Source organism: Saccostrea cucullata, unplaced genomic scaffold, assembly GCF_032062105.1.
Source record: "Saccostrea cucullata isolate Sc308-1 unplaced genomic scaffold, CSIRO_AGI_Scuc_v1 ctg12681, whole genome shotgun sequence".
Classification (NCBI taxonomy): domain Eukaryota; kingdom Metazoa; phylum Mollusca; class Bivalvia; order Ostreida; family Ostreidae; genus Saccostrea; species Saccostrea cuccullata.
The window spans coordinates 1,910-13,744 of NW_026921378.1; the positions used below are offsets into that span (position 1 = coordinate 1,910).

At 38.8% G+C, this 11,835-nt stretch overlaps 1 protein-coding gene across 1 annotated transcript; it reads left to right on the forward strand.

Moving 5' to 3' along the window:
- Positions 1 to 531: 531 nt before the first annotated feature.
- LOC134259851 (eukaryotic translation initiation factor 4 gamma 3-like) lies at positions 532 to 1,848 on the forward strand. Its single transcript, XM_062742451.1, has one exon. The coding sequence runs from the start codon at positions 532 to 534 to the stop codon at positions 1,846 to 1,848; it is 1,317 nt and encodes a 438-aa protein (XP_062598435.1).
- The last annotated feature ends 9,987 nt before the right edge of the window (positions 1,849 to 11,835 follow it).

The window sequence follows — 11,835 nt, forward strand, 5'->3', positions numbered from 1 at the left end:
ACATCAGTACTTATTGCTACCGTCGTCTGTCATCGGGCGTTAACATAAACGTTGTAAGAGTCAGTGCGGTAATTAAGCAAGCCAATTTACAGATTAAGCTAGTAATCTATTAAGGGGTAATATATCACAGAATTAATATTGTGGACCAGTACAGAGTTATAAAATAAAAGCAAAGATAAAGAAAATGCTATTTAAATACCTCCGATATACAAATAGAAAGAAACGGATAGAAAGAAAAGAGAAACATCTAACTATATGCCAGAAACTTAACTGTTGAATTAAACAGGCTCAGATACAACTATATTGTGTTAAAGCTACGTTTAATTCAGACCACGGTGATTACACGGAACTTGTTGCATATCAGTCACATTAGTGTGTAATATTTTCACCGGCGGTTTCGTTTACCGTGACGTGGAAATAGGATAACGTACAGCAATAAATATACACACATTCTCCGACTGACTGTTTCAGTAGTATCAAACGGCGTGATTATTTCCGTAACTTTGAACTACTGAAAAATAAAGCAACAAGATGAATCCAGCAATGACACCTTGTGCAGCACCTCCTGGATACTATGGTGGACCATACATGCCATCTCTCAACCCAGGCCAAAGTGGGTATCCTTATCGTTGTGTACCAGTTCCTGGGAGCTATCCAGTGCCATTTCCTGGATATGGTGGACCAATACCACAACCATTCCTTGGACCACCACAGCCATATCCCAGCACACCCTGTGCATATGGCCCATATCCTGGAATGTTCCCACCTGGATACATGGTACCTCAACAGCAATACCCACAGCCATGCATGTATGGAGGACTACCAATGCCACCACCACCATTGGCACACTCACAGGATGGGGCAGCTGTACAATGTCCTACTATGTCAACAAATGGAATTCCTAATAACATCCTTGACCAGGAACAAAGAACTGGTTCAGCACTGATGAGACCTGGAGATGACGACAGCAGCTGTGCATATGACCTGCCTACTGCAGCACACCAGCAGCAGAAGTCTACAGTTCCCAGCAAGTGTCCACCAGGGTTTCAACAAATACGGAGTGGTGATATATCACCTGCTAGTATGCAGTGGAATACCATGGTGTCACATGATGATCCCCAAGTTCCTGGAATTCCACACACAGAAGACATAGAGGATAGAGACCAAACTGATGACAGTAAGTCTGGGTTATGGCTACCGAGTAGTGAGTATCCAACTGGTGGTTGCCAAACAACTTCAGACATAGAGGACAAGAATGTTCCTGAAGGCAGTTCATCTGAGTTATGGCTACTGAGTAGTGAGCATTCAACTGCTGGTTGCCATTTAACTCCAGATTCTGACATAACATCCAACTGCCAACCATTCCCGGATTTGACTTTGGATACACAGCCTCCTAGGAGTGATCTGTTGCCTGAGCATAGCAACAAGTCTGTTGTAAATGCTCTGGCATCCAGCAATATACAGATGTCCTCCTGTGAAGAGCTTGGTACAGATGAGACAGATGTGGCTACCTCTGAATCCCTTACACCACCAGTTCAGGAAGAGGAGCCCATATCTATGGAAGAGACTTGTGAAAAAGAAACATACCCCGATAGCTTCTCCAGTGACTCCAATGATACAGTGTCTGTCCCAGCTCCAGCTGTGTATTTTACCACCACCACTAAAAGTGACAACTCAGATGGCACAACCAAGTTTACTTGGAATGCTGCCAGCAAGGACCTGCATTTTACTTGCAGAGAATACCTTGTTTGTGCCTTCCAGTATGTTTACTGTGGGCTGTGTTTTTCATCTGGGCTGCCACTGGAGAACAAGTGCTGGGTTGTACCATGGCCCATCACATTGACATAGATCATTTGCAATCAAATCCCTGAAATGCTTATACCCAGTGTTATTGAGTTATAAACTATAGTTCTACTACTAACATCGTGTGCTGGTTTTAATATAAGTCATAAATAAGAAATCAAAGTACTGAAAGCACTCATGGGAGTTGAACGTGGTGTTAAATAAAATCTTTGATCGGGAGGTAAAGTGAGTGAACGATATTATTATTTAAAATACAGACAACTGTTTAAGATTTTTTGAGTTGCAAAAATCTTAAGAAAGACATTCAGAGACATTGAATAGCAAAAAAAATGCAGGGGCCATATTGTTGCCTGCCTACATTAGTCCTTTTTTATACCCTCTGCTTGAAAAGCGGGATGGTATTTATTAATCTGGATTTCCGTCTTTCTGTTTGTTATGCTTTAGGTATACCCATCTCTTATCCGCAACTCCTCTTACATCACTGAACGAATTTTCATAGAATCTTTATTACATATTGCTGTTGTGCACCTTCTATTACTTTTCCATCCTACACATATTTTGGGTTTCCCATTGCAAAACATGGACACTGCCAATTATATTCATACTAGAGGCGGTTGATCATTTATATAATTGACTGCTCACAGTCTTCAAATTTGTAAGATATTTTTCTTTGGCACCTTTTCCCATGTGTTATGAAAATTTCAGTTTCGCAGAAATAATATCAATGTTGATAAAATGTGGATTTTAACACAGCACTATTTTAAGAGCTAACAGGTTTGTTACATAAAACTTCTCTGTGAATATAAATGTATTTCAATTGCAGAAGGATAAAACGTACGCTGAACTAGGACCTTAGGTCCCCCGCGCAGTTCACGTCTATCGGATCTGTTTACTCCGCCACAAAATGTAGTGCGTTGCATACGTAAAGTGAAAATAGAATAAATCGTAATACTGTGAAGCCTTTTCAGTGTAAAAAAACCCAGAAAAATTATTTTTTCAAGGGAAGAACAATCTGTGATGGGTATTAGAAAACAAAGAGGGGGAGGGGGGTTGCTGAGCAACATTAACTGCAATATTATAAGATATATTATATATTAGAGTTAAACATTTATGGATTATGTTGGGTGACCTGTGGTCTCCCCTATGGTTTTATTATTCCATTTAAGGTTATCGTAGACTATATAACACAGTGCCCAACCGCTGATCTCATTCCTAATAGTAAGCGACTAAGAGTAAACAACGTACGTCCAGTCTCTGCATTCGCAGATCTCTAACAAGCAGGGGGATGAAGATTTTGCCTCCTACAGCCCCCTTTTCATTTCGCTCGGACTTTTCACCAATCCTTTAACATTATGGAATAATTATTTGTTAATAAATTATTTAATGTCTCTTTTGTCTTCCTTATCCCTGATTTTTATTTATCTTACAAAGAAGATGTACACCCTGTATTGCAAAGTTTGGGGCTGTATGGAGTTCTCCTCCCCTTTCCCTGGAATTAACACATCAAATTCATAAACCCATCAAAACTACATTAAAAAAGGAAATAAAATTTAAAAAATGCACCAATTGTTATTTAACTTTAGGATACATATACTGTATTTGAAGACAAGCAAGTTGACTAATCCTCCAAATTCCAATCACATACATGTACATTTAGAGAATTCGGGGAAAAAGTGCACAATTTCTCCGAATTAATACTCCGAAAAAATTAGGGTCGCAATCCTTTTTTTGAGAGGATTTGAAAAATAATTCTACACATGCCATGAATTTAAATCATTGCCTACTTACAACTTTCAATAACATTGTAATAATGTACAACATAAGATTACCTTTGTCCCATTCATATACTACAATTTGTGAAGTATGAAATCCTTATTGATGGACAATATAAGACTTACGCTCGTTTCCATAATCTTTATGCGAATACCAGAGGTAATAAAAAGTTAATAAGACCAGAGGTAACTTTATATCGTACATCTTTAGGGAGACCATAGGTCACCTTATATTGTACATCAAAAGGGAGACCAGATGTCATCTTCTGTTCTACATCATATGGGGGACCAGAGGTCACTTATTTTGTACATCACTGGGGGGACCAGAGGTAACTTTATATTGTATATCAGTAGAGGGACCATAGGATACCTTATATTGTATATCAGTAGGGGGACCGGGGATCACCTTATACTGTACATAAGTAGGGGAACCAGAGGTCACCTTAAATTGAATAACAGTAGGACCACACGAAACCAAATAATCAAAATAAAAAAAGTGGGAACAAAAGTAATCATAAACTCTAAATAAGTAGGGAGACCAGTAATCATCTTATTTGTACATCAGTAGGGGGCATCAGTAGGGTGACAAGAGGTCACCTTATATAGTGCATCAGTAGGGGGACCTGTGGTTACCTTATATTGAACATCAGTAGGGGACCAGAGGACACCTAATATTACACTTTAGATCAATAGGGGGACCAGAAGGTACCTTATATTGCACATCAGTAGGGGACATCAGTAGGGGGACCAGAGGACACCTTATATAGTGCATCAGTAGGGGGACCTGTGGTCACCTTATATTGAACATAAGTAGGGGACCAGAGGACACCTAATATTACACTTTAGATCATTAGGGGGACTAGGGGTCACCTTATATTGTACATCAGTAGGGGGGACCAGAGGTCAGCTTATATGTTACATCAGTAGGGGGACCAGAGGTCACTTATATTGTACATCAGTAGGGGGACCAGAGAACACCATATATCGTACATTGGTAGGGGGACTAGAGGACATCTTATAATGTACATCAGTAGGGGGACCAGAGGTCACCTTATATGGTACATAAGTAGGGGGACCAGAGGTCATTTTAAACTGTACATCAGTAGGGGGACTAGAGGACACCTTATATTGAACATCAGTAGGGGGACATAAGTAGGGGACCCAGAGGACACATTATATTTAACATCAGTAGGGGACATCATTAGGGGGACCAGAGGTAACCTTATATTGTATATCAGTAGGGGACCTGTGGTCATCTTATATTGAACATCAGTAGGGACCAGAGGACACTTAATATTACACTTTACATCAATAGGGGGACAAGAGGTAACCCTGTATTGTACATCAGTAGGGGGACCAGCGGTCACCTTATATTGTACATCAGTAGGGGGACCAGAGGACACCTTATATTATTCATCAGCAGGGGAACCAAAGGTCACCTTATATTGTACAACAGCAGGTGGACCAGGAGACATCTTATATTGTACATTAGTTGGGGACATCAATAGGGGAACGAGAGGACACTTAATATTACACTTTACATCAATAGGGGGACAAGAGGTAACCCTGTATTGTACATCAGTAGGGGGACCAGCGGTCACCTTATATTGTACATCAGTAGGGGGACCAGAGGACACCTTATATTATTCATCAGCAGGGGAACCAAAGGTCACCTTATATTTTTCAACAGCAGGGTGACCAGGGGACATCTTACATTTTACATTAGTTGGGGACATCAATAGGGGGACCAGAGGACACCTTATATAGTGCGTCAGTAGGGGGACCTGTGGTCACCTTATATTGAACATCAGTAGGGGACCAGAGGACACATAATATTACACTTTAGATCAATAGGGGGACCAGAGGGCACCTTATATTGTACATCAGTAGGGGGACTAGAGGTCACCTTCTATTGTATATCAATAGGGGGACCAGAGGTTACCTTATATTGTACATCAGTAGGGGGCCCAGAGGACACCATATATCGTACATTGGTAGGGGGACTAAGGGTCACCTTATATTGTACATCATTAGGGGGACCAGAGGTCACCTTATATAGTTCATCAGTAGGGGGACCAGAGGTCACCTTATATTGTACATCAGTAGGGGGACTAGAGGACACCTTATATTGTACATCAGTAGGGGAACATCAGTAGGGGACCCAGAGGACACAATATATTTAACATCAGTAGGGGACATCATTAGGGGGACCAGAGGTCACCTCATATTGTATATCATTAGAGGACCTGTGGTCACCTCATATTGAACATCAGTAGGGGACCAGAGGACACTTAATATTACACTTTACATCAACAGGGTGAACAGAGGTAACCCTGTATTGTACATCAGTAGGGGGGACCAGAGGTCATTTTATATTATACATCAGCAGGGGAACCAGAGGTCTCCTTATATTGTACATCAGTAGGGGGACCAGAGGACACCTTATATTATACATCAGCAGGGGGACCTGGGGGCATCTTTTATTGTACATCAGTAGGGGGACCAAAAGACACCTTATATTGTACAACAGCAGGGTGACCAGGGGACATCTTATATTGTACATAAGTTGGGGACATCAGTAGGGGGACCTGAGGACACCTTATATTGTACATCAGTAGGGGGACCAGGGGTCATCTTATTTTGTATACCAGTAGGATAACCAGAGGTCACCTTATATTGTACAACAGTAGTGGGACCATAGGACACCTTATATTGCACATCAGTAGTGGGACCATAGGACACCTATTATGTACATCAGAAGGGGGAACAGAGGTCACCTCATATTGTACATAAGTAGGGAACATCAGTAGGGGGGGCCAGAGATCACCTTATATTGTATATCAGTAGGGGGACCAGAGATCACCTTATATTGTAAAACAGTAGGGGGACCAGGGGTCACCTAATATTGTACAACAGTAAGGGACCAGGGGGCTACCTTATATTGTACAACATTAGGGGGACGAAAGGACACCTTATATTGTACATTAATAGGAGATAACAGTAGGGGGACCAGAGGTCACTTTATATTGTACATAAGTAGGGGGACAGAGCCTTCAGTTCAGTTTCAACGTTCGTTACTAGGTGGACCAGAGGTAAACTAATATTTTACATCAATAAGTTGACCAAAGGTCACCTTATATGTTATTTCATTATGGAGACTAATGGACACCTTTATATTGTACAACAGAAAGGGGACCATAGCTCACCTTATACTGTACAAGAGCAGACGTCAGATTATATTGTACATCATAAGGGGAAACGGAGGTCACCTTATACATCAAAAGGGGGTCAAAGGTCACCCTATGTTGTAGATCATTATGAGGACCTTAGGTCACTCTATATTTTACATCACAAGGGGGACCAGATGTCACCTTGTATTGTACATAAATAGGGAGACCAGTGGTCCTCTTTGTTGTACATTTTTAAAGAAATCAGACATAAAAAAAATTATATTGGCGGACCAGAGGTGACAAATAAAATGCATATTAACGAGATGCTAGAGGTTCACTTAAGAACATGACAAGAGGCCTATGGATCTTATAGGTCATCTGATTACTTGTAAAACTTTAAAACTTTCATTACAAATAATCGGTAATAATTAGCAATAATTAATAGTGCTCATAGACCACAAAAACCCTCATCCTGAGGTCATATATTTCACAATTTTTTTAAAAAAGGACCACTGTTCAAAAAAAGTGGTTTATACCAAAGAACAAATTTCAAAGCATTAATTCAATTACAGTATTGTCTACAAATTACATGCATGTAATTTGTACCCATGAGCCAGGGACCTTGAAATTTATAATTCTGGAAGACGCTCCCTTGCTTATCATAACTATATGTAGTTAGTTTTATTAATATCCAGGAGCAGAGAGGAAGATTTTTAAAAGAATTAAGGAGGCTTGGGGGTCAACAAATTAACCATTCAGATTTAACTTATGTTTTTAGATACGGTATCTTAAGCTGTCAACTATCATTTGGTAAAGAAAAACTTCATAGATTTTAGTTTTAAAATCTGATCATTTTTGTAAATCTTTATATGGAGCTCTTCTTATAATTTTTTATAGCCCTGTCCTAACCCTAGGGCCCCTGACCCTGGGACAATGAATTTCACAATTTTGGTATCGAGTCAATGCTTATAATAATTATGCCAACAGTTCGACGGCTTGATGTTAATGAGTAAAGAAGGTTTTTAAAGATTTCATCAATTGTAGTAATTTCACCCAAACTTTCTTGCCTTAGGGGATGAAGGGCAGGGACCATAAATTAAAAAATATCCCCTCCACCCAAAGATGCTTTATGCCAAAATTGGTTGTAAATGATTGAGGGATTACAGAGAAAAGCTGAAAATGTTCGAATGTTAACGCAACATGCACCGCGCACGACGCCAGAAAAAAAACGATAGCAATAAGTCATATGCGTTGATTCAGGTGACCAAATAAGGAGTCCTTTGGTCTCAATATTTATGTAAAATATTAGGTGTCTTCTAATCTCCCTGTTTACTTACAATATAAGATGACCTCTGGTCTTCTTATTGATGTAAAATATAAAGTGTCTTCCGGTTTCTTCATTGTCGTTCAAAATAGTGTTATCATTAGTTTTAATGATGTACAATATAATGTGACCTTTTGTCCCCCTACTGATGTACAGATTACGAGGGCTGTTCAATTAATAAAGTCCTGAACTGTATGACATACAACACTAAGCTTGAATTTTTCGCATTTTCGGATCTTTAATGAATTAATAACAATTGATTTGACTTCTTTTCATCACATAGTTTAATTGTGAGAAGCTGGAAAACAAGGGTATTCGAGACACTGCATTAAAAATGAATTGTAAAGAATCAGCAAACTAGAGTGAAATTAAACCGTTCATTAAAGCTGCTGTAAAACTTGTTAAGAATCCAAAAGAAATACTCACTGAAATATGTAAAAATTTACTCCAATCAATGTTTGTTTTATAGACAATTGAGCAGGTGGATTTCAATGATAAAAAATATAAACATGTAGTGGGCATAAAAATGGATACCGTACTTGCAAACAAAAATTAAATAATGCACTGTTTGCCAAATTTCAACAAATAATCACTGATGGTGTATGATTCACTATACGACACATAGCAAAGAATGGAGTCGTACAAGGCAAGGACAATCCCCTGCTCTGAAAAAGGATATTTCTCAATTTGAAAAGTAGTATTTTTTCAAAATTTTATGGTTTATATCATCTTTTACATATCAAATTCTGTACTTCATTGTTTTAATAATTTATGAATAATTTATTTTTTTATTCATTTTTTTAAGACATTTGAAAAAAAAAAGAAAAGAAAAAGCTTCATTTATGATTCGAACTCTCTACATAGAGCAGGTTTGGTCTAAGACCAACCGCTTTTAAAGCACTACGGTACGAAGTAATACTTCGATTCGTAGCGTAGTGGTTATGCACTATTGACGTCTTTCAGTGTGATTTAATGGACGGGTTTGTTGAAGCGTAAATTTTATCAGAAAAGTTCGATTCTCACATAGAATGGGTTCAAATTCCATTTTTTGGACAAATGAGATAGATTTCACATTTACATTTCCATCATTTAAGCGTTCATGAAGAATGGAGACTTGACCCATTCATGTTCAAAATTCGTTTTTTATAGCTCTATTAAACTCATTTTCCACTAAATATGCTTAACTGTCAACTTTGAAATAAATATTATCAAATGATAAGTCGTTCAGAAAAATAAAATAATAAAATATTTTGAAGATGACATTACTGAGAACATGATTTTAGAAAATATAGCTTTTTTGTGAATTTTGAAAATTGAAAAACATTTTGTCTCAGAGCGGTGTATACGCCCTCTTTCAAAATAGACATCATTTCGGGAGTAGTTCACACTGTTTTAAAAACGTTTGACAGAAAAAAAGCTTAGTACTCAAAAGTAACCCTTTAAAAAATGAGTGAAAACGACTGCGTATAAGAATATATGAACTATTATTAAAAATATCAGTAATGTAGTTATCCACGTTTATTTGAATTTCAAACAGATAATGAAACTTGAATCTATTGCTTAAAACCCTTAAAACCAAATTTACAGTAAGATGTACTTGACAAAAACAGCAAAGAGAATTGCAAGAGCACAAAGAAAGATCTAGATTTATAGGCAATTCTCTTAAATATTAGTGGTCTTATTGTTCAAATTCGTATTCGGGGATGCTGTTTAATTTCTGGAGAAATCTAGAAAGCAATTTTTTTGCAAAAAAATCAAAAGGTTAATGAGAATCAGGAATCCACAAAATTAGATTTTTTCATAACAGTGTCCAAACCCGAAAGCCCTGAAGAGTTAAGGAGTCTTGGGGATAAACAAAAGTTAATGTTCATTCACATTAACAATATTCGATAGATCTGTCGCCTTTTGTCTTGTTCCATTTGCCAAACTTGAGAAAACGCCTTTCAGAAGGAAGAAACAAGTCCAGGAAGTCATAGGATCAGCAATAATCCAGTAAACAAAGGTTCATACCCGAAAATGAGTTCATAAAACAATTGAAAATAAATCAGAAATCGGATAAAAAATGTTACTTACATTATTACAGATAATTTTAGGTTAAATCATTATAACTAAATTATTGAAAAGCGACTTTTGTTTCTTTCCAAGCACCGAAGACATTACATATTTACGAACCCTTGTATAAGGTGACCTACCGATGTAAAATATCAGGTGTCCTCTGGTCCCCCTACTGATGTACAATATACGGTGACCTCTTGTACCCCTACTGATGTGCAATATAAAGTGACCTCTAATCCCCTTAATGAGGTACAATATAAGGTGGCATCTGGTCCCCCTTCTGATATACAATATGAGGTGACATCTAGTCCTCGTACTGATGTATTAAACAAGGTGACCTCTGGTCCCCTTACTTGTCGCCTACTGATGTACAATATGAGGTGACCTCTGGTCCCCCTAATGGTGTACAATATAAGGTGGCCTCTAATCCCACTGATTCACAATATAAGGTGACCCCTGGTCCCCCTGCTGATGTACAATATAAAGTGTCCTCTGATACTCTTACTTATGTACAATATAAGGTGACCTGTGGTCCCCCTTCTGATGTTAAATTAAAGGTGACCTCTGGTCCCCTTACTGATATACAATTAAAAAATGGCCTCTGGGACCCCTACTGATGTAAAATATAAGATGTCCTCTGGTCCCCTTCTAATGTACAATGTAAGGTGACCTCTGGTCCCCCTGCTGATGTACAATATAAGGTGACCCCTGGTACCCCTGCTGATGATCAATATAAAGTGACCTCTAATCCCCTTACAGATGTATAATATAAGGTGACCTCTAGTCCCCCTTCTGGTGTTAAATATAAGGTGACCTCTGGTCCCCGTTTTGATGTACAATATAAAGTTGTCTCTGGTCCCCCTACTGATGTACAATATAAGATGACCTCTGGTCCCCCTTCTGATTTTAAATATAAGGTGACCCTGGTCCCCCTGCTGATATACAATTTAAAGTGGCCTCTGGTCCCTCTACTGATGTATAATATAAGGTGACCTCTGGTCCCCCTTCTGGTGTAAATTATAAGGTGATCTCTGGTCCCCCTTACTGATGAACAATATAAGGTAGCCTCTGGTCCCCCTACTGATGCACAATATAAGGTGACCTCTGGTCCTCCTTCTGATGTACAATATAAGGTGATCTCTGGTCCTCCTTCTGATGTACAATATAAGATGACCTCTGGTCCCCCTTCTGATTTTAAATATAAGGTGACCTCTGGTCCCCCTGCTGATATACAATATAAAGTGGCCTCTGGTCCCTCTACTGATGTAAAATATAAGGTGACCTCTGATCCCCCTTCTGGTGTTAGATATAAGGTGATCTCTGGTCCCCCTTCTGGTGTTACAGTATAAAGTGAGCTCTGGTCCTCCTTTTGATGTACAATATAAGGTGTCCTCTGGTCCCCCTACTGATGTACAATATAAGGTGACCCCTGGTCCCCCTACCGATGTACAATATAAGGTGTCCTCTGGTCCCCCTACCGATGTATAGTATAAGGTGTCCTCTGGTCCACCTATTAATATACTAGAGAGGACCTCGGGTCCTTCAGCTGATTTACAATAAACAAGAGGCCCATGGGCCTTATAGGTCACCTGAGCATCAAGCAACAACTTTTCAACCATAGAATTTAGTTCATATTTTAATCCAGAGGCTATGGCATACACAATTTTGAAAGAGGCACCATTGCTCATCATAACTATACACTTAGCATGCT

What these genes read in the sequence shown, in the direction of transcription:
- LOC134259851 (XM_062742451.1), top strand. Translation starts at nt 532, where the DNA reads ATGAATCCAGCAATGACACCTTGTGCAGCACCTCCTGGATACTATGGT.